Raw genomic sequence first — 23,321 nt, 5'->3', positions numbered from 1 at the left:
TCGGAACCTTTAAAAAATGTATTTTATAGTTTTTAGAGTTTATTGTCACGTTGGGTTTCGTTTTTATAATTTCTAGATGTCCCGTCAAATGTTGCCATTATACTCCTCTACGACCCGTCCACTCTGTCTCTTCTCTTTATTGTCATTGAGATTTTAAAAATCGAACATAATTATCGTATGGGTTCATTTTTACTTTCTATAAGCCCCGCCAAAATCCAAACCGTCAACGGCTTTGCCATTATACTCCTCTACGGCTCGCCCGTTGCCTCCCTTCTTTATTATCATTGACATTTTAAAATCAAACATGATTATCATTGGTTTTTTTACTTTTTAAAAGTTACAAACCTTTAAAATTTGGACTTGTAGTTTTTTTTTATAATTTTTAAAAGTCCCATCAAACGATGCCACTATGCCCCTCTACAGCCCGTCCGCCGCTTACTCTTTATTGTCATTATGATTCTAAAAATTGAACATAACTATCATTGGAATTCATTTATTATTTTCTAGAAGTCCCATCAACCGTCGGCGGCTCTGCAACTATACTCTTATACACCCCGCACGCTGCTTCTTCTTTTTATTGTCATTGAGATTTTAAAAATTGAAATGATTATCAATGGGTTTTTTTTTACTTTTAGAAGTCCCGGCAACCGCCTTACTTGTTTGCTTCACGGCATGCCTGACATCCCTCCTTTTAATCGTCATTAGGATTCTATTTGGTGTTTTATTAACAATTTTTATATGTCATATCAACCGCCACCACTCTACTCATTTATAGCCATGTTACTTAATTTATCTCATCATGTGTTTTAGATAGTCTTTTCTTTCAATAGTCTTTATTTTTATCACAAATTTTAGTTATTTATAAATTGTATTCCTAATTGAAATCTTATTTTTCTTTTCCTAATTTCAGAATTTATTTTTAAAAAAATTTAGTTGATATTGTATTGTGTTGTTTTAATGTTTTTATTTTTTATTTTCAATTTCAATTGTTTCAAAATTGTATTCCTACTTAAAATCTCTTTTAATTTTTCTAATTTTGGATATTATTTTATTTTTTTAGTCTAAATTTTAATTAATCTCGTATTGGGTTCTTATATGGGTTCTTCTTTCAATATTGCTTATTTTTAATTCTGAATTTTAGCAAATTTTAAATTGTATTCCTACTTGAACTCTTATTTTATTTTCTTTTGCTAATTTCGGATTTATTTTTACCTTTATTTAGAATTTTAATTAATTTCGTATTTGGTTCTTATATGAACTCTTCATTTAATATTCCTTATTTTTAATTTCGAATTTCAGCTATTTTTAAATTGTATTCCTACTTTGACTCTCCTTTCCTTTTATAATTTAAGATTTTATTTTATTTTTATTTCGAATTTTAATTAATCTCGTAGTGGGTTCTTATATGGAAACTTCTTTCAATATTGCTTATTTTTAATTCCGATTTTCAGCTATTTTTAAATTGTATTTCTACTTGAACTCTCCTTTCCTTTTCTAATTTTAGATTTTATTTTATTTTTATTTCGAATTTTGATTAATCTTGTATTTGATTCTTATATGGAAACTTCTTTCAATATTGCTTATTTTTAATTCCGAATTTCATCTATTTTTAAATTATACTTCTACTTGGACTCTTCTTTTCTTTTTTTTCTTTTTCTCCGAGTAATGTGGGAATTTTCAGCCTCCACAGGGAATGTGGTGCCTCCTTTCAAAGTTGTTTTAATAATATAATAGATAATACCCATATAATAATAATAATAATAATAATAATAATAATAATAATAATAATAATAATAATAATAATAATAATAATTGTTTCATCAAAACTCCCCAGACTTAAAAAGAGGGAATAAAATAGATTGAAATTTCCCGACAAAATTCTCCAAATTCAAAAAACCCTAATTTCGGGTAAGAACCCTAAGAGTCAAAATTGAAATCAATTAAGCTAAGGGTTCAGGTTACTTACCGGACTTGAAGCCTATAATCTCACCAGAGCTTTCCGGGAAGCGGCACCGCCGCACCTTCTCCTCCTCGCAGTCGCGTCGAGTTCCCCGTGCGTGCGCTGTCCTGGAGCACTCTTCCACCGTCCCTTGCCGGAGACGAGAAGCATTGGCATTGGCGTTGCCCTACCGACGAGATCTGGGCCGCTCGGCGCTCATCACCGTTTGCGCGCCCGCCTCGCTGGACCGCCGATGCCGTGGCATGGCTTGGTGCCCCCCAGCCGGTGAAGCAGGAGCTGCTCGGCGGTCGTCACTACCCACACGCACCAGCTCGCTAGACCACCATCGCTGCCTTCGCCATCGTTCCGCTCTCTCGTCACCGGAGAGAAAGGGGATCGGGAGAGAAGGATTTAGGAGCTAGGGTTTTGCTCCTCTCTCCCGGTCGGCGCTTCATCCGGCGCAGGGACGATCGGAGCCGTCCATTAGATCGGACGGTTCAGATTTGCCCTGTGTCGGGCCGCTGCCGCCGCTGATTACGCAGCCCAATGGGCCACAGAAGTGCATCGGGCCATTGCCGCGTATGTGGGCCGCGCTCGGTTGCTCGGCTTGCGAGCCGTCGAACTGACTCGGCTCGAGCAAAGACGGGCCGGCCCAAGTTTGGGCCAGCTTCGGAAGCCCTGGGCCGAAAGCAAATTTAACTAAATCCTGTCAATTTTAATGCTTATAATGTTAAGAAATTTGTTTATAAGCCTTCTTAGCCAAATAAAGTTGATGAAAAATTATTTTAGCCTCTAAATGAAATTATTTCAAAACCAGATATCGGCTTTAATGGCTTCATCTCAAGTCAGAGAATTAATTTTCGTAATTGAAAGGTGATTATTTATATGCTAAAAGAATAAGATCTTGAATTAGAACTCCAACATTGTGGTATTAGAGCTTAACTTTAGCCTACTCAATTCCTTATTCACATCATCCATGTGATTAGAAGCCATCGGTGCCATCTTGGTTCGACATGAACAATTTCGAGTCAAATAAGCCTAATCTAATCTGTTTAGCTTCTTATCTTTATTGCTTAGTGAAGATTAGCTCATATTCATGTTCAATTAAAGTTAATAAGATTGAATTAGGGTTCATGATGCACTGCATTGAATATAAGACAGTTTAGCTGAGTATTAAGTTGTGGATGAGAAGTACTCAGGAAACTAACCCAAATGGCTTTGCTACTATACATTCCAGTGAAAAAAGATGAGCTGTGTACATATGTGTGAAGATACCTTTTGTGGTTTGGTGAAAAGGGTGGCATTTGTGGTGAATTGCTGTAGTGGTAGTAGTACTACTCCCTTTGTCCTATTTTAACTGCAACCATAAGTTTCCGCGCCTAACTTTGATCGTCTATCTTATTTATTTATTTTTATAATTATGAGTTGATAAAACATGAATAATACTTTATACGTAACTTATGTTTTTAATTTTTTTCAAATAAGACAGGCAATTAAAGTTGTGCACGGAAAATTATGGCTATAATTAAAATGAGACGGAGGGAATAGTTGCTTGAGTTTGGATCGTTGGATGAAGAAATGAAATTGACAGCAGCTGGTGTTGAATTGGGATTTGTATCATGTGCAGTTAGTACTATCACTGCAACTTAGGGCATCCTCAATGTATGTTGCAAAAGTAGGTAGTAAGGTGGGCCCATGTAAGATGGTAATAGTAGATTGAAGATGCACCACAATGTATATATGTGTAGAGTGGGTAATAAGGTGGGACCTATCTGAAAAAGAACCCCAAACATGAGCCATGTCACAATTAAAAATTAGGTAGGACCCACCACAAAGTGCTATAACCTGTAGCAAGCTTATGGCTTGGTAGTAGTTATTTACTACTTCCACGATGTATCTTACCTAGTAGTAAGAATATTTTAATTCCTAATACCCACTTCTCCCCTACATTGTGGATGCCCTTATGCAGTCCACTGCCACATGTTAGATCCGAATCTAACGGTTCAAATGCATCCGGATACTGTAGAACACTGTAACAAGAAATATTCAATATTCTTGCGTCAGTACTGTAGCGGAAGATCTGGTCCATTCATCACCAAAATGAACGGCTGTAATCGCATGCAGTAGTTTAACTTGCGGTCGCTATTCCTACTGCAGGTGATCCCAATCCGTTGAATTGATGTTTTGTGGCTGTGTGGTGTCGAGAAATGAAATTGGTATAGCTTAAGATGTGCACTTGAGAATATAATATTAGCAAGCCTTGAAAGGGAACCAAACTAAACTGAAGAGGAGGGATGGAGGGAAAGCCGACCTGAAAATGAAAATGCTTTCAGTTTGGCTCCAAACCAAAACGAAGCGGGGATTTGGAAATTTGGATGGATTTGGGAATTTGGGTGGGCGCGGAGCTCCTGATTCCCAGCGAGCACTGTGGACCGTCGGATCCAGCGAGATGGAAGGCTCAACGGACGAGATGAGTGGCTGGAGTGGCGCCAAGTAATGAATGTTGTTTCGCGGCATCCAAGAGAAGAGATTGCGCGCGAGCGGGGAGCGGGCAAATAAAATTGGATTTGGGTCCCCCAATTCGATTCGATTATATAAGCGCGTGGCGGTCGCCGACTCGCCGCCAAACCTCCATCTCCTCCAAATCCATAGCCCTCCTCCTCTCCTCTGTAATGGCGGGGAAATCCGGCGCACGCACGAGGAAGCGCGTGGAGGCGACGGATTCCGCCGTCCTGAAGCGCGCGCGCGACGGCAGCGCCTTCACCCGCTGGTCAGTCCGTTTCCTTTTTCTTTGATTTCCCCCTTTCATTTGCATTTCCAATACAATCCAAACATGGGAGTGAGTTGGGTTTGGTTTGCAGCGAGGCTTGCGGCAAGAGCGTCTCCGTGGTCCTCATCGACATGCACAACTGCAGCCTCGACGACAAGATCCGCATCAGCCTAGGTTGCTGCTCATTTCTCTCTCTCTTTGTCTGCCTACGAATCTGCGATTCTCATCGTCATCTTCTTCCTATGATCTGTGCTTACAGAGGCTCAGGTGGTGGAGCAGGCCGTGGAGGTGGCAGCGAGCAAGAAGAAGAGCGGCAAGAACAACAACAACAATGGCGAGGGGGCCAAAAAGGGCAAGCGCCCACCCACTGCCTTTTTCCTCTTCATGTAAGTAACAAACATTCCTTCCCTTCCCTTGGCTTCCATTCCCATGGAAGAAGAAGAAGAAGATGTATGATATGCTTAATATGCAGGAGTGACTTCAGGAAGGAGTACAAGGCGGAGCACCCTGACAACAAGAGCGTCTCCGCTGTCGCCAAGGAAGGAGGGGAGAGGTGGAAATCCATGTCTGACGAGGACAAGAAGCCTTACTTGGACAAGGCTGCAGAGCTCAAGGCCGAGTACCACAATGGCGAGCGCAGCGACGTATGCTCTTTTTTCCTTTCTCTTTGCCTTCCCTCCGGTCCTCCCTCCGTTTTTTACTGGACAAACAATTGATCAATATTGTGATGGCAGGAGAACAATGTTGGTGGCAACGCAGGCGAGCAGGAGGTAGATCAGCCACCCAAGAAAGGCACTGATGAAGACGACCAAGAAGATGAAGATGGTGCAGAGGAAGAGAAGAACGAGCTAGACGACGACATCTAGGCCACCGGTCCAATGGATGGATGGATGGATAATTCCTTCTCTTTTTGTAAATGGCGGATCCATCACATTGCTAGTATGCTAGTGGGAGCAGCAGTATCGATTGATTCTGGTGGTGGTGATCTTCTAGTACTAGAACTACTAGTGCTTGCAGTGTGACCTGCACATCAAGTGAATGAATGAATGAATGATTAGACGACTTAATTATCCCTCTTTTTTTGGATTCGATTGGAGTGCAACTTCTTCCCCATTCCATTCTCAAGGGCTTCCTTCCTTTGCTGCTCTCTGTCTCTATATGTTGCTTCCTTGGTGAATTGACTCATGACTTGTATCTGATTTCATCAACTTAATTGAAACAACAAATGCTGATATACTATGGTTATGTTGTTTGTGGATATTCAGAACTGCTCTCATGTCGCTTCTTCACACTTCAGTTTGTCAAATTAAATCATACTCTCCCTTTTTTAACTTTAGCCGCAATCAGTTAGGGGTTACAACTTTGGCTACCAAAAACTGTGTTTTTTTTGTACATAAAGAATAGCCTGCAAAATCAATACCTGTAGAGGGATAGTAACTGAAAGGAAATTTGCTTCGATGTCATGCAGTTGAGCGGTTAAAATGAAAATTTTATCTAAATTATCTACTCTCTTTGTTACCAAACACTTGTCACAAATTGATTGGCACTTTTTAAATTTTGGCCACTAATATTTATAAAATGGTTAGACTAGGATGAGTGAAAACTTAACGCTTATGTTTAGGATACAACACGTTTTGATAATATGGTATCTTTTTGTTTTTTTGTTTTTGTTATTTTTTTTGCAAAAAAGATGAGTGATCAAAATTTATACATGAATAGTGTTCTGTGACAAAGTCATCATGTTTGTTTTTCATGTTAGAGTTTAGAGAGGAATTACTATGTTGTCGGAGAATAAGGAAAGTTGTGCGATATGTTATATCGCAATTTTGTATTTATTTTTTCTTATTAGTTTTTTTCTTGTGAATAACTTATACTCCCTCTGTTCCGTTTTAATCATCATATTTAAAAAAAAGAAAATTTCCATTTGATCGTCGTGTTAGGTAGGGTTGTGTTGACGAAAAATCCGCGCTTAGTCGATGGTGCCGGAATTGTGTTGCGCGAACTAAGTCGACGAATACAACGGTCTGGGAGATCTGTTTAGCTCCAGTGTAGGTCCAAAGTTTGATGAGATGCAGGCGTGCCAATCCGTTTGATCCTGAAACTGACAAGATAGATAACTAAAGAGCCGATCGGCTGACAAGCCGATGGAGTAATTCCAGCCGATAGGATTTTCAGCTATCGGCTATATGGTTGATGTAGAATCTGACACTTAATGTAAATAAAGACAATCGACTAATGATAATGTAACAAAACAATAATATAATCCAATAGAAACCAATTGGCTAACAATATGATAGAATAATCACTTATTCAAAAGTTAAAACATATATCGGCTAGAAGTCCGATGTTATTAAATCCAAACGATTAGATAAACAGTGAAACCTTTGTTGTGATCGGCTAAATCCAACTTGTATATAATCCTTATAAGCCGATGCAATGTCTAGATAACTCATCGGCTAAAACCCCGATGAAACCCTCATTGGCAATCAAAAAGCAGGCTAGAGGTTATGATTCTAAGCACGAATAGGGCTGATGCAGTGCAAAGTATGAAAAGAAACATAATATCTAGACAATCAAACCCTTGACTGATTTTTAGAGTGGTAGATATCTTACTTAATCTAATCTGGTAAAGTAATTTAGCCGGTACCCGGCATAAACCGTAAAACGAATCTTAGCCGATACAAGTAAATTGAATTACCAAACTAGATTAAATAAGATATATGATAGATAAGTGCTTACATTGACAAGATCAGAGTGTCGAAGTCTTAGCCCCGCCGATGCAAACAGCCATGACAAGTATAAACTCATCGAAAAAGTAGAAAAGTAAAAGGGTGGCGATGTGCCAAATTTGTATTGATCGTGGATATAGTTTACAATGACCCCGTGCGTACATATTTATACCCATGGGTAGATACTAGTCCTTGTTGGACAAGAAAAAAACTTTCCTAAAGATAAAAGGAAAACATAAAGTCCTTATGGGACACTAAAGACGCTTCTCTAAATATAAAAGGAAACAAACAGACTCTTCCCAATTAATAGATAAACTGCCATGCCACATCCTCCTTGAACTCGGTCTCTTCTAGATAAGCCTTCATATGACGGTTGGAACGATGGTTGTGGAGGTCGGTGCACCCACAACCGTCATTGGGAGGCTACGAGGGACGTCCACGTTCAGTTAAACCCCCTGTTCGGCCGACCCCTGGGTCCCACCTCCTAGCCACTCCTTTAACCAGGAGACTGACTGGTGGGTCCTTATAGTGGTAAGGACGGTTTGGCCCCACTTTAGGTCAGTTTCAACTGTCAGGTGGGCCCTCCAATCCTTATAATCGCGCATGATTACCAAGAGGTTCATTTTCGTCGCATGGTGGGTGTATTTTCTCCTTAAATGACCTGTATACAAATGTTTACCAAAACTAGTAGAAATGATTAGTAGTAAACCCCCACCACTAAGTTTTGATAGTATATTTCATTTCTTTTATGCAAAAGTTGATGGTTACAGTTTGCACTTAACGACCGTCAACAGCGGCCTGCAAGGATATGAAAGGCTGATAGTGCTGATTGATTTTGATTAATTGATGTGCTAGATTATCTTGGTATTGCTGCACAAATCAAATATGATGATACAAATGAATGGAGGAAGTACATTAGGTTTCACATTATTGTTTTCGAGAAGAAAACCGCTCCTTACTGAAGATCGAGCAAAAACCAATGACTTTTAGTCAACTCTATACAAAACCACTTTTTTTTTTTGCAAACTGACCCTAGCGGTTTCATAAAATCGAGTAGTTTTCACCATTTTTAGTAGGAAAGGAGAACCCTGCTTATGCCCCTTTTAAGTGAAATATCTTGTATGCCTTGGAGATGCTGCAGTCCTTGGTCCCTCGATATGATGTTCTACTTCTATACTATGTAATTCAACTTGGTAGAGTGGCTACAATTGCCTAGCTAAGCTTGAGCCAAGATTTTACCCTCAAAAGCTCACCTTAAATTCTCCCCCACCCCAAAGCCAAAAGATTTAAATAAATAATTGTGAATTTTTAGGATAAAAACTTGCCTAATAATAGAATATTACTAATACTTTAAGAGAACTACTATGCGAGACCCATGTTTGATTAAAATTTTACCTATAAAATTTTTGTGTCTGGCCTCAAGGTTAGACTTAGTATTGGCCTTTTTAAGATTAGCCTCTTTCTATGTCCAACGCAATATTATATTTGGTCCATCTATTTTATTGACTAGCTAATGAAGGTTGTATAGATTGAATATCACATATTAGAGCGTGTGGTGAAGATTGTATTTTTAGTTCTTTCCATATTTGATACGATATCCAACTATCTTCTCTTAGAAGAACGACCCATGATATTAAATAAATTATTCTATCTTGGATATGTTAGATATACATATCCTAATTGAACCTTTATTGCCTGAGTTAGTAGTCGACTACTGTGTTTTTTTTTTCATGTGTAGATACCGTAGAACATCCTAACCTTCAAATAGTCAAAGATAGAGACAATTAGTGTCAACATCAGGATGTGAATTCTATGATTAGTGGGCCCATTTATAGGTAATGACATGTATGTTTTAAAGTAGTTCAATTAGAAATAAATTAAAAGAACTGGTAAAATAAATTAAGATGATGAATGGGTGACAATCTTTTTTTTCTTCTTCTAAATGTTACAGTACCTCCTAAGGAAAATATACAATAGATGTTATCCTACATATAAGAATAGCAGTGTATAGTTGGTAGTGAGGGGGGAGTGGTCCAAAGAAAGTGTGGTTAGGAGGAAAACAAGAGAGAGATGATGAGTGTAATTAGTGAGGAGAAGTAGTAGTAAGTAACAAACTGTGTGTTGGTCCTGATAGATGGAGGGTCAGTCGCTCACAGTTAGAGAGAGAGGACAGGAATAGATGGATGGATGGATGGATAGGTACTCCAGATAGATGAGATGAGATAGAGAAGAGAGATAGAGAGAGAGGCAGGCTGGTAGAACGGGTCACCTCACCACCTTCGCCTCCGCCTCCTCCTTCGCCTCCGTCTCCACCTCTCCTCTCCTCTTCCTCTTCTTCCTCCTCCTGGGGCCTAGCCGCCTAGGGGGGTTGTGGCCTGCGACTGCGACTTCTTCCTCTGCCTTCTGCTCTCTGCCTCTGAGTATATGGAATATGGTGTGTGCGTGAAGAGAAATTAAGTGAGGGAGGGGAAAGCGAGCGAACAGGGCAACAATGGGGCAAATGGACGGCGGCGACGGCGGCGGCGGCGGCCACCCCTACCACTACCAGGCTCTCCTGGCCGCCGTCCACCAGCAGACCGTCCCCTTTCCCAATCCCTTCCCCGCCCCCTCCTCCGGTACTCTCTCTCTCTCTCTCTACACCTTCTTCTTTCTTACCTCAAGGAATGTTAGGGCAGCAGGTAGGCAGGCAGACCACCAAAATTCAGATCTTTTTCTTTATCTATTACTACTATACTATACTATTATTAAAAAGGAACAAGAGAATCTTGAGGTCCTTGTTTACCATTTATTAATCTAGAGATCCCCTCCCCTCCCCTCCCCTCCCCTCCGCTTCTGCTTGATTGATTTCATTTTGGGTCTACTCCTACTATGTATGTATTGTATTTAGGGTGATCAATCATTCCTCACTCTGTCTATTCAATTCATTCACTTCACTTAATTGGCCCATCTATGTATGTATGTAAATGTAATTGACCATGTGCTTGGATTGCAGGAGCCGAGCCCCCCCACCCGCACAACCACAACCACAACCACAATCACAACCACAATATTCACAATTCTCACAATCACAACCACAATCACAATGCTGCTCCTCACCCTTGTCACACTCCCACTCCCACTCCCACTCCCAGAGGTTTCGCCGACTGGAGCGCCTCCACCAGCGCCTTCACCTCCCTTGCCGCGCACTCTTCTACTGCCCCCAGCAATGCCGTTCACTACAGCTTCTCCCCCTGCTATGCCTTCTGGACACATTACATGCTCAACAAGAACGCCTACCCCACCTCCTTCCCTGCGCCACACGACGACCACCTGCGCCTTGCCAACAACAATCATCCTAGAGACGCACCAGGTACGTTAAAAGCTATCTCCTTTCCAACTAAACCAGCATGTACTGCATTGCCTTTTTTTCCTTTTCCTTTTAAAGCAATAACCAAAATTAATCTTCCGTTGCGTTGTTCAGAGCTACAGATGTTGCTTGTAACAACTAGGAATTTTTACCGACCTAGCTCATTTTAATTATTCATGTGCCTCTGATGTTGAACAAGTAGGTCCATGAGGCATTTACATTATTCCTCTCCATGCTTCCATCAATATGGGTAGTACATCTAAGCTACTGTATTCCACTTTGGCATTAGCTAATAGCCAGGTTTTCTCAGTCATGTACATATGGGGCAGCTATTTGCGTCCCGCCAAATTCTTTCACCCAGCCATCCTCACTTTTTTCCACATATCCTGTTTTAATTACAGGTCCTGCATCCAGCTACGGGGTCGAGTCTTTTACTTCACCGTCCATGGCACCGAATATTTGCACCCACATGCCTCCCATAGAAGGACCCATATCTGCCAAGGAAGATAAGAAACCAGAGGTATATACATCAGAACATTCAAGATTTGGAAAACCCTTCCAGTTTTCATCATCCTCCATAACACATAATCTAACTACCGTAATGGATGCTAACCAGATTTTGCCTAGAGTGGTTAAGAGCAGTGATGAATTGGAAACCAGAAACAGCAATGTTGAATTTCACTCTGAGACAGTTGGTACTCTCCCTGAGTCGAAGCAAGGCCATGACAGTCGTGCTACTGTGAGTAACACACTACACTTAACATGCTGTCTGTATCTGATTTACTACACAAATTTCTATCTTGCATTTAATCTACATTAGGCAAGTACATAGCATAAGTAATGGAGCAAGTATCTATCAATTACTCAATGCCGATATAGTCATTTGAGCAGAAGGGCAAATGAAGCAGCAATTCCTTACTAGTTTAGTAATTCAAGTAGCTTGTAAAGATGATTAGCCAAAACACTGATGCAGTACACAGGCACATACTTCTGTCATAATTAGCAACTTCATTTCCTTTGTGTTCATGGGAGTGTGCTTTTATGCCAGAAACTACTCAACTCGGGAGAATACCAAGTCATTCTGCGCAAGGAGCTGACAAAGAGTGATGTTGGAAATGTTGGAAGAATTGTGCTACCCAAGGTGTGTTCCGTATTTCTGTCTCTTGGAAGTTCTCTAGTATCATTCTGTGAGAACTTTCATGTGGTCTAAACTATGCTTCATAATGTAACTGTCTGACTTTATTTCAGAAGGATGCAGAGGCTAGTCTTCCACCTTTGTTGCAAAGGGATCCTTTGATACTGCACATGGACGACATGGTGCTCCCAGTGACATGGAAGTTTAAGTACAGGTGCCTTTCCTGCCATCTTATGACATCTCTCACATGCGATTTCTGAAAGACAACAAAGAAAAAATGGTTCTGAATTGCAATGACTTAACAAGATGCCTAGATTAAGAAAAAGTGGGAGGTTGAAGGCACTGTATGCATTAAGTTCCACAGCATGTTTAGGAATCTGAAATTTGTAAAGCAGTTCATAGGTTCATACATCTTGTGGCAGCTGCCTGATTGCTAATTCTGGTTCGGTTACATGATCAGTTTTCACAGGATGGAGAAACCGATACATTGCTGCCTAACCTAGATATACTCTAGCACTTGCTACTACTAATTCACAGAGTCAACGATGCTATTTCAGGTACTGGCCAAATAACAAAAGCAGAATGTACATTCTGGATTCTGCAGGTATGATTCAACATGGAAAGTATTGAGTATTTCCTGCGGAAGTGGACATGGTAGATTGATATTTCGTATTCATATTGGCAGGTGAATTTCTGAAGACACATGGTCTTCAGGCTGGGGATGTCATCATTATCTACAAAAACTTGGCTCCTGGCAAATTTGTATGCAACCCTTTTCTTTCCTGTTTCTTCCTTTTTGTATATTGCATATCTGACGTCAGCATTTATGGCTTGCAAATCTCAATCATCGCTTGACATAACTGATAAAAATGCTCAGTACAAAAAGTTGAGAAACCTTACTAAATACTACATCCGTTTTTTAATATATGACGCAATTGACTTTTTGACAAACGTTTGATCATTTGTCTTATTCAAATTTTTTGTGCAAATATATATATATATATTAAGTGATGCTTAAAGAACATTTCACAATAAATTAAGTCACAATAAAATATATGATAATTACATATTTTTTTGGAATAAAATGAATAGTCAAACATATCTCAAAAAGTCAACGGTGTCATATATTAAAAAACAGAGGGAGTAAACCAAAATGACAAACATATAGATCACCACTCATGAATATTCTGTGGGATGCACTCAAAGTTGCCATCTCCGTTCATTTTCCCTGAAAAGTATGTTAATAACGATTCTTCGCATATCTTATTGGACCCTTGTGTTTTTTTTACAAAGATTATCCGAGGAGAGAAGGCCATTCATCAGCAGACAACAAATCCCTAGATGCATTTGGGGTTAATTGCAACAGTGTTAGTTGATGCATTTGAAGGGAAGGACGTGGACTTACCATAAGTTGGCAATCCAGGAGAAGTTGAAAGTGTCATCGATTTTTATATCACTGGTGGCCACCATCACATGGACAAAGATTAAAGCGCATGCAGCTTGGACCTGTTTAACTCTGAATGAATGAGGACGAAAAAAAGACAAGATTGGTAGAGTATTGGAAGTGTTGGCAATGGGCTTCTACAGCTTATCTTGGGTTGAGAAAAGCACTTGTCAGTTTATTTAATTCAGTTATGTTGGGGAGCTTGACTTGTAGTTTTCAGAACAATATATTTGCAGCTTCTGTAAATATTTTTGGATCTATAAGATAAAAGAGAGTGGTGTGTGATTTTGCTTTTGATGTCATCCATCTATTTCTCATACTAATGCCAGGAATGTCTGTTCATTGTCAGCAGTACCCTGTATCCACAACATTCACCGTCCTGGTTGTCTGTGGTGCCTTTCTGCCAGTAGAAACATCAGCCAACAAAAAAAAGTAGAGAACTGGAGGTGCGGGGAATCGAACCCCGTGCCTCTCGCATGCGAAGCGAGCCATATGAGCTACACCCCCGATAGTTCAAGTAAACACAACTATGTCATATATACCCCATGATGACAGCATTATAGCCATAATATATAATATGATCAGTTAGTTGTATGTTTTTCCCTTGGATGAAGAATCAGTTGTACCGAGAGAACAGACGTTCTTTTACATTAACAGCGGCCTTAGAATACCAACCACCACCACACCTGACCCAATATTTACAGACATTCCCTTTCTATTGAATAAAGTGCAGCGGCAGCATGTACTCCACTTTCTTGCAGCAACCAAGAAAGTACCCGCATACCCGCCTGACTGATGGCATGTTCTTCCCCAATAATCAAGGATAGACACACGGCAGCTAAAACAATTCAAAGGAAAAAGAAAAAGAAAATCCTCAAAAAACATTACTTATCCCGTGGCACCTTGGTTAGTCTAAGCTCTAGCATCCTTTGGTTGTCTTCATGCCATTAGTACAAATCAGGCAAAGGCTCCTCTCTGTCAACTTCCCCGATAGGATGCTATGCAATACATCTCTCCCCCTTTCCAAACAGGATCTTTTACATCAGTCCCGCGTCCATATGGGAGTTTCATGGTATACCATAGGCACCAACCTACAGGATAAAACAACAATAACAGATTAATCATAACAGTTCCAAACGCAAAAACAACTCAAACTCAAAGCTGAACCAAATAATGAAACATTACTGGTGATAAGCAGAGTCCTTATAGAAAAACAAAACCCAAAACAAGGAGCAACACAGTTAAAAAGAAAGGATCTAACTAAAAGAAAAAAAACGGCTGAAGCTTCATTTACCCTTTTTTTTCTACGTCCCTTTTTGGTATAGCATGTTTCATATTATTAACATATGTATTAGTAAGAAATGGCTTCAGTTCTCCAAACTATGATAGAAATATTAATTTTGTACTTGCTAGTAGTTGTTACCGTATAATAGCCGGATAAGACCAGGCACAATTTTAACATACAACAATGGATACTACTTAGGACAACAAATCAACAGCTATGCATTTAGTGGGGGTGTCCTACAGACATGTGATTATAGCCTTACCATTCTGTCCATTTGGAGAAGTGTATTCAGGCTGCCTTCATTTACAGGTACTGGCAAGGGAGGCATCTGACCCATGATACCAGGCGTCTCACTCATTCTACAACATTTTTTTTTATAAACAAATTAGCTAACTTAGACAGGGAGCGATGAAATATGACGGTAAAATGTTCCGGCTTGATCATGCTTACTTCTGCATCTCACTGCATTAATATACGAAAATACTATGCGTTCGATGTTAGATACGATTTTAAATTTTTAATACGATCAAACACCACGCTGTCCACGTGGAGCGGTGGAACCAAATTTTCTATTGGACCAGAACTTGCAGCCATTAATAACGCTAGGAGAGGAACATTTGATTGTACAACCATAGTAAACAGAAGATTGTAAGTATAGCGGTGCTCGTTAATATATGTGGGGCATAGTGGCAGACTCCTGCAAGCACAAAAAAGGAGTCTCCTTGACTTAAGATTAACGTGCACAAGTGGTGAATGCAAGACTCTCTAGGGAAGCACCATATTCTCCACCCATCAGGGTTCAAATCATGGTGTCCACATGCTGCATGCACCCTTAATTGGTGCACAGGCTGGAAGTTAACTTTCTTCGTCCAAGAAATGCAAGACTCCTCCAATCCAGGGTTCACAAAATCGTTCACTGATCGAAAAATCCAAGTGGTTTTTGTTGGTTTTTTCAAAAACCGTTTGGAAACTGTAAAATTAGGATAAATTGTCAACATCTTGAACTCAGTTTGATTTTTTCTTTCGAATGACCAGTTTACCAAATGGTTTGTTAGCTTGAGCTGGCTCAAAAACCTTGAAATTTCATGAAAACTAAGCGGTTTTGTGAACCCTGCTCCAATCACATTCATATTGATAAAGTACAGGCAATGGCAAGGTGCCAGGAACACACTGAAATTAAAACAGATGACAGGAAAGTGATACAACCAACTTATGCATGTTGCGTGTTGTGTGTACCTAAAGTAGCATGCACGAAGTAAATCAAACATGAGCAAAATGCAGCATATCACAATATCATACCTTTTAAGAACTGTTCTGATATTATTATTCGTCCGCAGAAAGAGATCCATATTCTCCACCGTCTGTAAGTAATTTGAAATTTCAAGCATGATTACAACAACTTAAGCTTTCACCTATCGATGGATAGAGAAATAAGGGATAGCACATATCAGTAAGAAAACCTTGAAAGTTTCGATATTTTCGGCAATCTGGCTTAGTAACTGGTTATTTTCCTCCAAAAGATGCTGAGTTGCACTATCTAAAACAGGGACTGCTTCAGAATGGGAACAAACGAACATCATCAGGGCCAAATATAACCAGCAGGAAATAGCTACAGGATATCTCATAAGAAAAAAAATTAAGTTATCTTCTCTAAGCAGAGTTATTGCTACTACTCCATGGTACAAAAGAACAGAACCGTGTCAACAGAACAGATACAAGCATCAGGATTGGCATGTAACGACTAGGGTAATAATAAAGAGCACCAACTTCACAACCATGATCAAATCACGAATTCACGATTCTGTGTTTTCAAATAAGGTTGATATAATTTCTCAGTGTAAACTCTCAGATAATTAGTGAAGCCCATAGATCTAGGCACACAAACTTAGGAGAAGCCGATAGATCCTAGCCACTGGGTGCTAGTACTATCAGGTGCAACACTAAGCTACCAGAGAAAAAACTCGATCAGCGGGGGAATGACCGCCCCCATGGCTTTCCATTAAGAAGAAGCCTCAACCAAACCGGTCGAGAAAAGCCACGAGCCCTAGCCCACCACATGCGGGCTCGCTCCCTATGGATCAGTCCTTAACCTGTGCTTTGAGGCACCTACCCCCTACACGAGGGCCCACCCTCCATAAGTCGATTCTTAACACGTTTTTACGAGGGGCCAGCGAGTGACTTTTTTTAACTAGGCCTGTAATTCGCTTGTGTGGGGAGTTGAACCCAGGACCTGGAGGTGCTACTTGAGCACTGTAATCGCTAGGCTACAGGATTAAACCAAATCACTAGAATTGAACTACCCAAAGTGAACAAGAAGAAATAACCTATCTACACCATTTATCCTATCGACAATATCAATGAATTGCTCTTCAAACAACTTTGACCAACAGCTTAAGTTCAAATATGCCATATAAAGCACTAGCACAAAAACAAGTGATCACATTTGAAGGAACAAACGTAATATGTTTAACTGTGGGACTGACTGACCTTCCTTATGAAGCAGGCTGTTTTGACCCTGATAATGCATTGATATTGAGAATGGTACCATATTGTTTGGATTTTGGATTTGAATATTAGCTGCCAAGGTAGACGAAACCATGTTGTCCTGCAGTTATGTCCAAGCAACTTCATAATGCAGAAGAGAGGGGACAGGAGGGGGTGAGCAGAAGTACAGAAATGAACTAAAGGATCTTGACATCCTAAAATAGTGCCCGGGTAGCCGCCATGATTAGGCATTAGATGGTGCATTAGGCAGCTGGACTACATTGGGTGGTGTTTCAGTGTTATGTAGTCTACTTTTTTTTATGTAATATGCTTGCTAACTTGTTGGATTAGACTAGTTGGTCTGACCTAGGCGCCACGCGAGTAGCGCCTAGTGCTTTGTTGAACCACGAGTAGCAGATGAGATGTCTAAGTAGAACAATCGTTGAATGAAAGAATACCTTCAAGCCCCTTATCATTTTCCCCGTGTAGACTTGGTCAAGTTTTCCACGCCTACTTTCGTTGTCCTGGAATGGCAGTTGAACAAAATAGGCAATGGCAATTACACCTGGTAAGTTAGAAAGAGTCTATAAACAGTGTTAAGAAATATAGGCCCTAGGGGCAAACATTGAAAGCTAAAGTGAGATATGATATGTTATTCCAGCTTGCAATCAAGTTGTGTAGGAAGTTTGCATTTGGTAATTGGTTAGTTCCAGGTTGGGATGAAAGTAAGAGAAAAAAAAGAGGCATTGATATATAGTTTGTTGTCATTCAGTTAATAATCATTTATACTTGTTAGTTGAAAGGTAAGTTAGGTGGAAGAGAAGCATATGCAGTGGCATGGTAGGTAAATGGAGCTAGGGAGGGAAAAAGGAAGTAGTAGCATATATACGGACGAAGTACTTACTTTAGTCCATCGGCATCTTAAAGCGACATCCCTGATAGTCCTAGTAGGCAGCATTGCGGCAATCTTGGTGTACTTGATAATATTGGGTTCATGAGCATATCTAGTAAGGAAGGAGAGTAGAGTAGAATTGATTGAGTTAATGGAAAGAAAGAGAGGGTGAATTGCAGGAAAAATCAAGGAGAAACCTGAGGAGGCCGTCGTTCAAGATAGCGAGGTCGTGGTGGGGCCAATCGGCGGGGGAACAGGTGACGAACTTGTAGTTGCGGAAGTCGGAGGAAGAGGAGGATGGGGCAAGAAGCATGGTGGCGGGTGTGGGAGGTGGGGGGATGGAGGAGGATTGGAAGGAGAGCATGGACTCTATCTCAATCTGGTTCTGCTGCTGGTGGAAGGGGACGCCCTGGTACAAGGTCATGGCCGTGCTCGAATCGGCGGCCATCTCCCCCGGCCCACCTGCAAACGAAACCCTAGCTATGCTATCTGGACGTCGTCGCCATTGACGACACACACACACTCTCTCTCTCTCTCTCTGCTCTCTTTCTCTTTGTGTGTGTGTGTGAGAGAGTCTCAAATAATCTCTATCTCGTCTCGTCGTCTGCAAGAAGAAGAAGAAGAAGAAAGCAAGAAGAGCCAACAGCTCTCAACAGCAGCACTCCGAGTCCGAGTCCGACCCCCGTGAATGAATGGATGAATGGAATGTGTACTCACTCCTCTATTCACATTGTGAAATGTCCATCCTGCCCCCCCTTCCCTTTCTAGCCAAGCGCTTCTCTTCTCTTCTTCTATCCATCAGTCAGTCATAGCAGAAGATGATGAACTACACTACACAGTACACAGTACACAGTACACACACAGGTTTTGCATTTTATTTCTGGAATCATCAATCATAGCAAGCACAGCAGCAGCCGCTAGCATAGCATAAATAATGCATCAAAGATTTTCCTTAATTTTCTCCAAACAGGACAACATAAGAGGAAACAAGACATTACGATGCTTTAATTTCATCATCGATCAATATACCAAAACATACAAGTGATCAATAACAGACAAACAAACATTCAGTCATTCTTCTCTTCTACTATCCTTTAATGCCAAAATTACTCATCCTATACTCTTCTAGTCTAGTGTAGTCTAATAAAGTCAACTAGTAGCAAATGAACTCTTCTCAAGAAAGAAAGAAAGATCCCAACTCTTCTCAAGAAAGAAAGTGCATATGTCACTTGACACCAACGGACGCCATGAGATCCTCGTACTCAGCCTTGTCATCCTCCGTCTTCCTTTTTCTTCCTCCTCCACCTCCAGGTCCTCCTGACATTACTGCACCACTCGGCACAAATGGATCGTATATTGGCTTCTGTTGTGCTTGTGCCAACACATGAAACGGCCGTTGTGCTTCAACTGCCGCTGGCGGGAGAGGGAAAGCTCCAACAAACCCCCTTGTCCCTGCCGATTGAAGCACAGATGCAGCTGGATTCCTTGGGAGGAAGCCTCCACCACCAAAGTGTGCATGTGGATGTGGATGTTGATGTGGATGCGGTGGACCAGTGGCATACGCCCGGCCCTGATGACCCATATCAATAGGCCTTTGGAAACCTTCAACTCGCGCCATAGGTGGTCTCTGGTTGCCAGGATGGAATAATGGCACTTGACTGCCTGATGCTCCAAGCTCTGGTGTTGGTGAAGCTGACACAAGAGGCCGAAAGGTAAAATCACCGCTGCTTGGGCGTGGTGGCCTCATAGCGGTCATGTTTCCAGAACCAGGCACACCAAACCCGCCAGCAGGTGGCATGCCAGGAGTTGGCCCAGTCTGAGGGAAAGGTGAAGGCGGGCCTCTCATTTGAGCAGGTGTTGCCATGGGAGGACGCATTTGCATCGGCAGCGGATAAGGTGGCTGTGTTGTTAACCCAGCAGGAGACGACAGCACTGGCATTGAGGAAGGACCCTGAGGTGACAATTGGGGGGCACCAGGAGGTATGGAAGGCATTGTTGCTGAAGATGCAAAGCTTGCGCCTGATGGATGATGCTGAGTGCCATAGCTTGTGGAGATATTTGATTGACGAGGAAACGATGGAACAGCGGCACCTTCCAGCTGTGGACTTGAAACAAGAGGAGACACGGAAATAGGAGGTCTCACTGGCATAAAAGCTGGTGAAGGCCTCTGAGATTGCACTGGAACAGAAGAAAAATTTAGCCATCCTCCAGATGCATGGGGTGTTTGAAGAGGTCTAACAGACCGCGGCAATGTGGAAGATGGAGTTAGTTGCGGGCTTACAATTCCAGGGGGTCTACCAAAGGGAGACCCAATTGAGGGGTTTGCTTGGAATTGAAGCGGAGGTTGTTGAGCGTTTGACACCAATGGCTGAGGTCCAGGAATAGGCAATGGGTTTCTTGGCATGATATTCATAAGAGGTGGTGGTCCTGTGTATGAAAGCGTACTCAAAGAACCGCCAGGAGGCTGAAGCGGAAAAGAATTGTTAGGTAATGCACTCGGCGGAGGCTCAGAGGAAGGAATTGGTGGAGCATTGGCTTGGGAAGTAGATAGCCAGTGAGCATCATGTGATTGGTACTGAAGAAAACCTGGCTGAGAACTGTTGTTCTGCACCTGCCGCAGGTCAGCTAAATCTGCACCGCCTGAGCTAACTGCTGATGAAACAGTAGCATTTGCTTCAATAGCCCTTGAATTTATCTGGTGAGATAGAAATTTGAGGTGGTCAACTGAAAGCATACTATAATAATTCGTCAAGAGGAGGACCAAGTTGATGGACTTACAGAGACAGGAGTAAGAAGCAGCTCAATCAGTGCAGTCGCAGCATCTACTTTGTCATGAGTGTCAGCTGAGACATTTATGTACAGGTCTTCATAAGCACCTTGCACTTCACCTATGTCTGCTTGGTGAATCTCACTCTGAGCAGAAATAACAATTTTAGGTTCCCTAAGGTAAACGCACAAGAGACAGATGTGCTGTAGAGCTTGAACAACGGAGCATGGAATAAAGATTCAGAGAATCAAGAAAACCAATTTACCTTCTCTCCGTTGGTTCTCTTAATCCCATATACTCGTATTTTAGCTCCGGTTTCCTGCATACATAAAAGTAAACACAATCAGTTCCCAATAGATATAGGAGTGCTGTTATCGTGTAAGTTTCGATAAAATAAAACTATAAGCTGTCTAGTTCATACTTCCTGTAGTCGCTTCTGGGCATTGCTCTCAGGTCCCATAAGAACTCCAATTATATTATGCCCTGGATATGTTTTTGTCTACAATAGGCAACAGCACAGAATGCACCATACTTTAGTCATCCAAATGTTGTATCTACGAAGATTTGTTTAAAGATATAAATGAATTACTATGTATCATAAATGAGTGGATGGCACGCTACTGTAGCACACATTCTGCTGAAACTGCCACACATTTGTACCAAGCAAGCACTGGTAAAAATCACTGTAACAAATTGAACTAAAAAGAAAGAAACTCCTCTTGGTGCGCAACAATTCATGGAGAAGCTCAAGATTATACAAAAGATCATCTTGAGGTAAAAGTAAATAGATAAGCAGTAAGCATGTCCACGAACAAGGAAACAACTAGTGATGCAAATGCAAACCACTAAATAAGCATTGAGGGGCAATATTTTACATACAGGCAAAGGGATTTTTGTTTCCTTGAGTAAAGGCTTGTAGTCTTCAGGAGCCTTATATCCTGGATTTAAATGGAGTATTTCACCTAAAGATGATATACAATCGAGTTAAATAACACAAAATATTTTTGAGACATGGCATGGTACAGATCTCTGTATCACATTCCCCACAAAATATGAAGCAGTAAGATGGCAATACGAAAGGAAAACTTCACTGACCAATAATTTCTCTTCTTTCAAGTTCCAAGAGCTCAACCATTCCCTGCTGGTACACGAAAAAGGAAAGAGAGACTTATCAAATAAGAGCGTATAATTGTTCGAAATATCTTATCATAGCCACAAACCAGCATGCCTTCAATAGAAAAATTGTGATACAATGGAGGACGAGATCCAAAATGCTTCACACTATCAGTAGTAGTTTATAGACGGTAGGGAATGAAAAGAAGAAAAAATTTAAAAGGGGGCCTAAGTAAGTTTAGTAGTACCACATTCTCTTTCTCATTGTTAGCACCATCAGAGTTTGAGCCCCTTGCAGTAGATATCGAGCCTTCATTTTCACTTATCTCTAGGGATCCCGATATCAGCTCCTTGGTAATTTGCTCCAGTCGACTCTGCTTATGCAGTAATATGACTTAATGACATATGGCAATTGAAGCTGCCAGCATGAGAGAATTACGAGGATAATATTACAGGAAACTCAATAGGTTACTTTAGCATTCATTGTCTAGTAACAAGATCCCCGTAAAAGGATGAGAAACGGTTGGTTATTTGAAGGACACATGATCCAAAGTTATAACCCTTACAACAGAAGGCGAGCAGAAATAACTTGCATTAAGCCTGAGGCAATTTGTGAATAATACTAATATCAGAGAGGATTCTAGGGATTGATTAAAAATGCCTAAATGGAGGGATCCAACTAGAGTCAAGTCATGCTAGGTATTAGGGGTAAAGATTGCTGCATTGCAATAATATTAGGGATGCATGGTGGGTTGCATATAGTCAAAGTAGATAGTGGTTTTACAAGCTACTGATAGCAAAGCAAATATAAATAGGAGGAGTAGAAGCAAGCAACCTGGTAGGCCGAAGCTCTGGATTTTCTGACGGCAGGATCCAGGGTGAGATCCGGGCCCCATTTAGTGTTTCTTTGAGTAGAGTTGTTGTTGTTGTCTTCCTTGGACTTGGAGTTGGAGGAAGCAGCAGCAGAAGAAGAAGCAGTAGGTGATTCATTCTTGGCGTTGGAACTGGAACGGGCAATGAGTGAGCCAGGGAGCTTGTTCTTGGGTATGAGAAATCCAGCTTTGGCCCCGAAAATGGAGATCTTGGAGGGTTTCGATTTTGCGGCCATCTAGTCTAATCTAGCAGTAGCAAAAAAGAAAAGTTAGGGTTTCAAAGAAAAAGAAGAAGAGGAGGATGGGGGGAAATCCTACGTCTCGGCGGTAGGTTGAGGCAGAGAAGGAGAAGCAGGGCGCCTTCCGCCTTGGGCTTGCTCGATTTTGATGTGGAGCGGAGGAGAATCGAATCCCTTCCCTTCCCTAGCCCTAGTGTGGTAGGGGAGGAGTACTAACGTGAAGAGGAGTACCCGGACGGAGGAGGAGGACGACGACGGAGGTAGCATCAGAAGCTGCACTGGGCTGGGCTGGGCCGGGCCGGGCCG

General features: G+C 41.3%; 4 protein-coding genes across 14 annotated transcripts; 2 read left to right on the top strand and 2 right to left on the bottom strand.

Moving 5' to 3' along the window:
• Positions 1–4,561: 4,561 nt before the first annotated feature.
• Positions 4,562–5,827, top strand: LOC4344416 (high mobility group B protein 7). The gene is made up of 5 exons (XM_015793520.3): positions 4,562–4,709; positions 4,801–4,883; positions 4,969–5,095; positions 5,182–5,353; positions 5,444–5,827. Exons 1-5 carry the CDS (start codon positions 4,612–4,614, stop codon positions 5,573–5,575), a joined length of 612 nt encoding a protein of 203 aa, XP_015649006.1. The 5' UTR covers positions 4,562–4,611; the 3' UTR covers positions 5,576–5,827.
• A 3,817-nt stretch (positions 5,828–9,644) lies between these two features.
• Positions 9,645–13,713, top strand: LOC4344415 (B3 domain-containing protein IDEF1-like). 4 transcript variants are annotated; one of them, XR_010742868.1, is made up of 9 exons: positions 9,645–10,053; positions 10,431–10,787; positions 11,186–11,304; positions 11,401–11,523; positions 11,833–11,925; positions 12,033–12,133; positions 12,380–12,523; positions 12,605–12,681; positions 13,213–13,665. XR_010742868.1 is itself a non-coding variant. In XM_066312828.1 (9 exons), exons 1-9 carry the CDS (start codon positions 9,930–9,932, stop codon positions 13,258–13,260), a joined length of 1,086 nt encoding a protein of 361 aa, XP_066168925.1. In that variant the 5' UTR covers positions 9,645–9,929; the 3' UTR covers positions 13,261–13,665. The 4 variants fall into 4 exon arrangements, 3 of the variants coding, with proteins under 3 accessions (XP_066168925.1, XP_066168926.1, NP_001409295.1); XM_066312828.1 differs by having other exon boundaries at positions 12,036–12,133; positions 12,477–12,523; NM_001422366.1 differs by having other exon boundaries at positions 9,649–10,053; positions 12,477–12,523; positions 13,213–13,713.
• A 189-nt stretch (positions 13,714–13,902) lies between these two features.
• On the bottom strand, positions 13,903–18,701 carry LOC4344413 (uncharacterized). Of its 5 annotated transcripts, none has more exons than XM_015794187.3 (8): positions 18,222–18,701; positions 18,037–18,136; positions 17,591–17,656; positions 17,136–17,253; positions 16,109–16,200; positions 15,948–16,009; positions 14,911–15,007; positions 13,903–14,454 (listed from the first exon to the last, which is right to left on the bottom strand). In XM_015794187.3, exons 1-8 carry the CDS (start codon positions 18,470–18,472, stop codon positions 14,431–14,433), a joined length of 810 nt encoding a protein of 269 aa, XP_015649673.1. In that variant the 5' UTR covers positions 18,473–18,701; the 3' UTR covers positions 13,903–14,430. The 5 variants fall into 5 exon arrangements, with proteins under 5 accessions (XP_015649673.1, XP_015649675.1, XP_015649676.1 ...); XM_015794189.3 differs by having other exon boundaries at positions 16,109–16,185; NM_001422367.1 differs by having other exon boundaries at positions 13,986–14,454; positions 16,109–16,197; positions 18,222–18,686.
• Positions 18,702–19,001: 300 nt separating this feature from the next.
• LOC4344412 (branchpoint-bridging protein) lies at positions 19,002–23,252 on the bottom strand. Of its 4 annotated transcripts, none has more exons than XM_015794184.3 (9): positions 23,095–23,252; positions 22,740–23,022; positions 22,153–22,278; positions 21,887–21,932; positions 21,671–21,753; positions 21,213–21,290; positions 21,057–21,110; positions 20,803–20,937; positions 19,002–20,719 (listed from the first exon to the last, which is right to left on the bottom strand). In XM_015794184.3, the coding sequence occupies exons 2-9, from the start codon at positions 23,010–23,012 to the stop codon at positions 19,250–19,252; spliced, it is 2,265 nt and encodes a 754-aa protein (XP_015649670.1). In that variant the 5' UTR covers positions 23,013–23,022; positions 23,095–23,252; the 3' UTR covers positions 19,002–19,249. The 4 variants fall into 4 exon arrangements, with proteins under 4 accessions (XP_015649670.1, XP_015649672.1, XP_015649671.1 ...); XM_015794186.3 differs by having other exon boundaries at positions 21,887–21,929; XM_015794185.3 differs by having other exon boundaries at positions 22,740–23,017.
• Between the last annotated feature and the right edge of the window lie 69 nt (positions 23,253–23,321).

Source organism: Oryza sativa, chromosome 8, assembly GCF_034140825.1.
Source record: "Oryza sativa Japonica Group chromosome 8, ASM3414082v1".
Taxonomy (NCBI): Eukaryota; Viridiplantae; Streptophyta; class Magnoliopsida; order Poales; family Poaceae; genus Oryza; species Oryza sativa.
The sequence above is the reverse complement of the archived record's forward strand: the minus strand, read 5'-3'. Positions and strand labels throughout refer to the sequence as shown.

Excerpts from the sequence above, each read along its gene's own strand:
- LOC4344413 (XM_015794187.3), bottom strand. The coding sequence starts at position 18,472 with ATGGCCGCCGATTCGAGCACGGCCATGACCTTGTACCAGGGCGTCCCC. Across the intron at positions 16,201-17,135 it reads CAGCCTGCTTCATAAGGAAG|CAGTCCCTGTTTTAGATAGT; the intron begins GTCAGTCAGTCC and ends CCCATTCTGAAG. Across the intron at positions 16,010-16,108 it reads AAAATATCGAAACTTTCAAG|ACGGTGGAGAATATGGATCT; the intron begins GTTTTCTTACTG and ends AATTACTTACAG.
- LOC4344416 (XM_015793520.3), top strand. The coding sequence starts at position 4,612 with ATGGCGGGGAAATCCGGCGCACGCACGAGGAAGCGCGTGGAGGCGACG. Across the intron at positions 5,096-5,181 it reads ACTGCCTTTTTCCTCTTCAT|GAGTGACTTCAGGAAGGAGT; the intron begins GTAAGTAACAAA and ends CTTAATATGCAG. Across the intron at positions 5,354-5,443 it reads ACAATGGCGAGCGCAGCGAC|GAGAACAATGTTGGTGGCAA; the intron begins GTATGCTCTTTT and ends TTGTGATGGCAG.
- LOC4344412 (XM_015794184.3), bottom strand. The coding sequence starts at position 23,012 with ATGGCCGCAAAATCGAAACCCTCCAAGATCTCCATTTTCGGGGCCAAA. Across the intron at positions 22,279-22,739 it reads CCAGAGCTTCGGCCTACCAG|AGTCGACTGGAGCAAATTAC; the intron begins GTTGCTTGCTTC and ends CTGCATAAGCAG. Across the intron at positions 21,111-21,212 it reads CCCAGAAGCGACTACAGGAA|GAAACCGGAGCTAAAATACG; the intron begins GTATGAACTAGA and ends TTATGTATGCAG.
- LOC4344415 (NM_001422366.1), top strand. The coding sequence starts at position 9,930 with ATGGGGCAAATGGACGGCGGCGACGGCGGCGGCGGCGGCCACCCCTAC. Across the intron at positions 10,054-10,430 it reads CTTCCCCGCCCCCTCCTCCG|GAGCCGAGCCCCCCCACCCG; the intron begins GTACTCTCTCTC and ends CTTGGATTGCAG. Across the intron at positions 10,788-11,185 it reads TCATCCTAGAGACGCACCAG|GTCCTGCATCCAGCTACGGG; the intron begins GTACGTTAAAAG and ends TTTTAATTACAG.